Raw genomic sequence first — 6,609 nt, forward strand, 5'->3', positions numbered from 1 at the left:
TCTGCTATTTACTTATAGGGGTTTTTATTAATGTCTTTACACAATGGTGAGATTCACTGTGGTGTATTCATATATGTACATAGGAAAGTTAGCTCAGAGTCTTTCCACTGTTCTTCCTCACACTGTCCCTCCTCCCTCCCCTTCCCCTCTCTCTCTCCCCCACCTTATTTTGGACTAGTTTCCTCATATCAGGGGAAACATTAGACCTTTGACTTCGGGGTCTGGCTTATTTCACTTAGCATGGTAGTCTCCAGTTCCATCCATTTACCGTCAAATGCCATAATTTCATTCTTCTTTATGGCTGAATAATGACTGACTTTAAAATACCTAAAAGACTGAATTTTTTTTAAAATCCTCTTGTCAGTTTCAGTTTTCTACCTTGAGTTTTTGAAGAGGAAATTAGCCATTTTGCATAGTTAAATTTATCAATGCCTGTATTCATTAGCTGAGATAATGAGTGGGAAATCAGTTCTCCACATTGTTTGTTTTGGTTTCTTTACTAGAAGTAGAAGTAGGTGTGTACGTGTTTGTGTGTCCACTGTGAACTTACGGTCTCCAGTCAAAACAGTAAAGCTGTGGGCTGGGGCTGGGGTTCAGTGGCAGAGCACTTGCCTCGAATGTGTGAGGCACTGGGTTCGATCCTCAGCACCATATAAAAATAAATAAACAAAATAAAGACATTGTGTCCATGTATAACTAAAAAACAAAAACAAAAAAACAGTAAAGCTGTGCTGTGCTATGCCTCTGGCGATATTGAAAACAGGACCAAGAGAAGTGAAGAGAAACGTGATAGTAGAAGTGACAATATGAATTCTGAAGAATTTTTTCCAAAATATGTGTGAATATTTGATTAAGCTATGAAGTGCAGCTTAGTACTATAATTTAGCACAAAAGAAAATAGCTGACCTGTCAGGCGGTTTTAATTCCAATAACTCGTTAGCTTCTGTGCACGGACTTATTAACCTTCCCCTCAAGTGCAAATGAGACCAGTGTGCAACAGATGGGAAATGTGTGCACGACCAACAGGCTTTCTGTGGTTTCGGGTCAAGGTGAACACACTGCTCTATGTGGGCACAGGCCATTTCCAGTTGTGGCTTAACTCCTCATCATTTCGCTCTTCACATGCCACTACTTGAGAATTCCGATGTTCTTATTTTGGTCCTCCAACATAATCTGGGGTCCATTTTGTCATTGTTTGTTTTGCCTTATCTTTAATTCTTTCCTAATTTTAATTGAACCTAGAAAACTTGAATTCTAAAAAACAAATGCCCATTTCTTAAGGGAATAACATCTATCTATTAAAAAGAAAACAAGTGGAGCTGGGGTTGTGGCTCAGTGGTACAGAGCTCGCCTCGCACGTTGGAGACCCTGGGTTTGATCCTCAGCACCACATACAAAAATAAACAAAAAGTGAAATAAAGCTGTTGTGTCCAACTACAACTAAAAAAAAAAAAAGAAAGAAAGAAAAAAAAAACAAGTTCAGCTTATGATTCACAAATGCCAATCACACTTCTAACAAGTGATGAGTAGCCTCATTTGGCTAGGTCTGCCAGCTGGAGTATTTCAGGAGAGCACAGAGTTTGGCAAATCCAGCTCTCAAACAAAACTATCTTGGATTCAAATCCTCCCTCTGCTTCTAATCATGCTGTGTGCACTTGAGCAAGCTACCATAAATGCTTACTCGTTTATGAAATAGGAGTGATAATAGAGTACGAATTATATAAAATCCGATCTCTTGGTCTCAAGCCTTGCACATAGGAAGCACTCTATCAACAGTGTTATTAGTCACTGGCTGTTAGAGGAGCAAAGTGTGAAGTGATCCCCTCTACCAACTAGTTATCTCTGTTTCTCTTCAGAATGCCTCAAAGCCATCCTGAGCTTTGTTACATAGTTCTAAATGGCCAAACCAGTTGGCATTACCCAAATTTTTCAAAATTTCTTTTGTCTACATAGTTTTATATCTCATTTAACTTCTTTCCTCATATATACCTTTTACATTAATTTTATCATCTATTTGTATCCCATATAATCACAGCTGTTTATTCATTTTACCCTCTGACCATGTTGAATAACTAATACTGAACCTAGAAGATTCCATTTCTAAACCTATTTTAAGCATATAGGTATAGATGTTTTATTGTGCCTGTTTGCTCTTGGAAATCTTTCTGATGTATTCCTTCTCTGGGTTTCTTCCATTTCCTATATCTATTATTCCTTTCAGTGTTTTTCTGCATGAATTCCATATGTCTGTCTTAAGCGACTCGGTGAGTGCCCTAATTATATGTCAAGTGCACGGCCCTGCATAAGAGGGAGGCTTTGTCTACCTCCTTCCTGCCTCTAAATCCCCAGCGACCCAACAATACTTCCCTGTGCTTCTTGATATATCAATATTTTTGTGTGGAATTTCAGTGTTGTAAGGCAGAGCTATAGGTGACATGGGTCTACTGCTGGGGGACTTGGAGGGAGTTTCCTTTCTGCTTCCACAGTGAGAAAGGTATGTCTCCAGATGCTGCAGTTTATAAGAATTCCAATTAGTCTGTCTATGGAGTGCACTATTGCCAGCAGTCTAGGAGGCCAATAATGCTGGAATTCTTTAGAGTCATATTTGAACTCATGGAGAGCTCAGAAGTAAGGGACTCTCCATGACCTCAGGCAAGTATTTAACTTCTTTAAGCCTTTCAAGCTTTTTGTGAAGATCAAATAACAAGCTAGGTCAAAGCCGTGGCCCAGTACCTGGCACAAAGTAAGCACATCATGACATAAACATTACGCACTGTTTATCATTCTCACCACCCCTGTCCATTCTCACTCCACATCTGTGAGCCTTCCCCAGGTTCCCATCAGACACATCAATTTTATGCTGTGTTCATTTAAAGATCAAATGGGCTGGGGATGTAGAGGAAAGAGTGCATGTGTAACATCCCAATACCAAAAAAAAAAAAAAAATCTAGAAAAATGCTTATTTTAAAGTAATCATTTTGAAAGACAGGATGTATCAGCATCTGCCAAAAATTTAAATGTGCCCTTTGGTCCTCCATGACCTCTTCTAGAAATCTTTTTCAAAGAAATATTTGCACATTGGGTATTTGTGGCACTATAATAATGGAAAATTGAAAAGAGATTTAATGTCTGTCATTATCAGAGATGAGATTCCCCAGGAAAGAGATTCTGAGATGGGAATTTGGTTCTTAGTGGTGGAGATTTTATTAGAGGTGCCCTTAGGACCCATGACTATGGGGAAGTGAAGGACATAGGACTTAGCAGAGTTGAGAACCTCAGTTAGCCCCACAGGGACTGCTGCTGGGTAGCAGGCATGACCTCGGCCCAGGAAAATCTCCTGGGCTGAGAGCAGTGTTCAGAGAATAATTCAGCTCAGGAATATCGGCTGCCAACTCTTTGGTGGAGGATGGAGTGCCTCAGCCTAAAATGATACTCACCACAGCATCCACTGTGACAATGGGTACTTATGGTATCTCTGTCCTGGGTAACACTATGCAGCTGTTAAGACTTAAGTGAACCATAATTCAGTGACAAAACAGACCATCAAAAATATAGCAGCATATTCACATCATGTTTAAAATGCTGTGCACTGGGGAAGGGATATTTCAATGTATACATTTGTGTGTGGGGGGTGTGTATATATACATAAACAGTAATTGTCTCTGATGTAGGAACAGCAGGGAGTAGAGGAGGAGGAGGAGATGGATTTATTTCTGTATTTCATTTTATCCACCTATCTAAAGCCAGCACCAACTTGCCAGCCATGCAAGTGCACCATCTTCAGACAGGATCCCTCAGCCCTTTGTGTTACTTGAATTATTTAGAAGGAAAATGTATTCAGAACCTTTTTAATGTGCTTGACCAATTCTCACTGTAAATTCTTATTGAAGATGTTGTAAAATGGGATTCCCCCAGAGTGGAACTATGTCTTTCTAAAAGGCCGATTTCTCTAAACAGAACTTCCAAGACAGTGTAATTATATAGATTCAAAAAAGGAAAAACAGTTATGCTTTTCACTTCCTGACTCTCTTTTGCTTTCTGAAGGTTGCCCAAAAATAAATACCAGTCACCCACCTTTTGATAGAGACTACATTCTAGTCACTAATTTTTCAACTTACCGGGAATTTTCTATTTATAACCTCTTTTCCACAATAAACTAAGGCAATATAGATATATGGAAAAGATGCCATCTTAAATAACACTATATGGAAAGAAAAAACGGATTTGATTTCCACATCCCACTTGTTTATACTGCTGATCGCCCATCACCTGTTCTCTGTGCTCCTATTTCCCCCAGCTCCCACCCCACAGGTACAATTGCCAGGTCTTCCTGATGTTGTCTCCTTAGTGTTTTTTGTATGTAGCTTTTTCTGGCTCTACTGTCCCTGCCCCAGTTCCACCCCTCGTCATTCTGTATTTGGATTCTCAGAACAGCTTCCACTCGTGGCCCTAAACTCCATGCTCCACAAAACATCCAGGGTGATTTTTTTCATAAATGAACATCGTTCCCTCCCTCCCTAACTGTGAATCCTGCAGTGATGCTCTTCCCCTTTTAGGGTAAAGTTGGCTGGTCATCTTTGGCACCTACCTGCTCCCTAACCCTATCCCCTCCTTTTCCTCTACTTAATTTCTTCGTTCAATCCACGACACATAGATTCTTTCCCCTTACAGAAGGGGTCTTGCTGTTTCATTCTTGTGATCCTTCAAAATGCTTTTTTCTCTGCCTAGTTTCATCCGTTCCATGGCCTGGTGTCTTGAGGTGCTTCAACACGTGGTTTCCTTGTTTCCACCTCAGAAAAGCCTTTCCCAACCCATAGGGACGTAGGTGTTCCTCATCGGGATTCTTGTAACATGCGGTGGGTTCCGCCACCATGACGCTCATTAGAACCACACTGTACGGTTTGTCCTCCCAATTAAGCTGCAGTCCAGCCGCTCTAGCTTCCTAATTATCAGTGCTTTGCACATTGTCCCTCATCATTATTTGGTTTAGATGGATCAAATGAAAATCTTAATTCAATGGGTTATTGAGAAATTTAGTACACATGACCTCTTCTGTCCTTTCCGTTATGTTTGGTTTTCATGAAAGTGTATCTGCATCAGATAGAGTTCTGTGTGCTTCATCCTGGTGTCCCAACATTCCACTTAGTACAGGAAGAATCATTTTCCTTCCTTGGCTAATACATGGCAAAAGAAGGAGGCTGAAACCAGCCAAAGGGGCAAGGAGTGTCAGTACGCGTGATTCAAGCCAGTGTGGCATCTAAAATTGTGAGAGAGAACAACCTATCAGGATTTCTAGCCAGGCTGCCTTACAGACTATGCTGTGTTCTTGTTTTTAGGAACTATCCCTTCGACATAGTGACGTTGTTAAACCTCGTTTTATTCAAGGCTTCTGACACCAACAGAGAGATTTATGAAATCTCCATGCAGCTCATGCAGGCACGTATCATTTTTCTGGCATGGAAAATTTTTATCCTTGAGGATAGAACACGTTTGTTTCTGTGTATCACTGGTGGATGTAAAGAGTGGAAAATATATATATATAATGTTATGTAAACATCATAATTAACTGATAGCTTCACCTTTAATCCTGTCTTCAGATAGGTATTAGTCAGTTGTTACAACGTTTATTAAATGCTCCTGAGATGTCCAGCTAATGCTTTTCTCATACTGTTTCTTAAACTTTCTTTTTATAGATTCTTGAAGCAAAGCTTTTTGTATACTCTAAGAAAGTCTCTGAACAAAGACCCGGCAGTATTCTATACGGAACGCACGGACCATTGCCACCCCTATACAGTGTGTCACTCACCCTCCTGTCCTCCGAACTGGCCAGGATGTACCCCGAGCTCACTCTTCCACTGTTCTCAGGTACTGTGCGACAGTCTAGAGTGACATGTCATACTTTCTTCTGTTCTAAGTTATTTCCCTTTTTTAATTCTAGGGTAATTTTATCATCAATATTATTTTTTTTTTAAATTTTTTTTAATATTTATTTTTAGTTTTTGGTGGACACAACATCTTCGTTTGTATGTGGTGCTGAGGATCGAACCTGGGCCACACACATGCCAGGCGAGCGCGCTACCGCTTGAGCCACATCCCCAGCCCTATCATCAATATTATTGATGCTAAATTTGTAGATCAGAATTGCTTTAGGCCAAATCCACCTATATATAAAAATAAATTCTAGAATTTTTTTAAACATAATTTTCTGTAAAACAATATAGTTATAAATGTACACACATGACAAATGCAAAGATGCTCAGATTGCTTTTAAAAAACTTCTACATGTATTATATATGTGCATTTCCCAAAGAAATTAAATATAGGCAGTATAATATACAATACCTACAGTCACTTTTAATTGCTGTGAGATGTTTGTTGGTAGTAGTGATAGTGGTGGTGTTTTGAAGCTAACATGTTGCTACATTCAAAAGTTGAGGGGCTAGGGTTGTGGCTCAGCTAGGTAGAGCACTCACCTAGCACATGTGCAGCCCTGGGTTCGATCCTCAGCACCACATTAAAAAATAAATAAATAAATAAAGGTATAAAGGTATTGTGTCCAACTACAACTATATATATATATATATATTATTTTTTTTAAGTTGAGAGTTT

General features: G+C 39.5%; 1 protein-coding gene across 10 annotated transcripts in view; it reads left to right on the plus strand.

Moving 5' to 3' along the window:
- Positions 1-6,609, plus strand: part of Fry (FRY microtubule binding protein) — a 376,400-nt gene that overhangs the window by 284,851 nt on the left and 84,940 nt on the right. For all 10 annotated transcript variants that reach the window (XM_048800797.1, XM_048800790.1, XM_048800793.1 and 7 more), the window contains 2 exons: positions 5,337-5,436; positions 5,694-5,865. In XM_048800797.1, the coding sequence (XP_048656754.1) occupies positions 5,337-5,436; positions 5,694-5,865 (272 nt within the window). The remainder of the gene's footprint in view (positions 1-5,336; positions 5,437-5,693; positions 5,866-6,609) is intronic.

The sequence above is a fragment of the Marmota marmota genome, unplaced genomic scaffold (genome assembly GCF_001458135.2).
Source record: "Marmota marmota marmota unplaced genomic scaffold, marMar, whole genome shotgun sequence".
Classification (NCBI taxonomy): domain Eukaryota; kingdom Metazoa; phylum Chordata; class Mammalia; order Rodentia; family Sciuridae; genus Marmota; species Marmota marmota.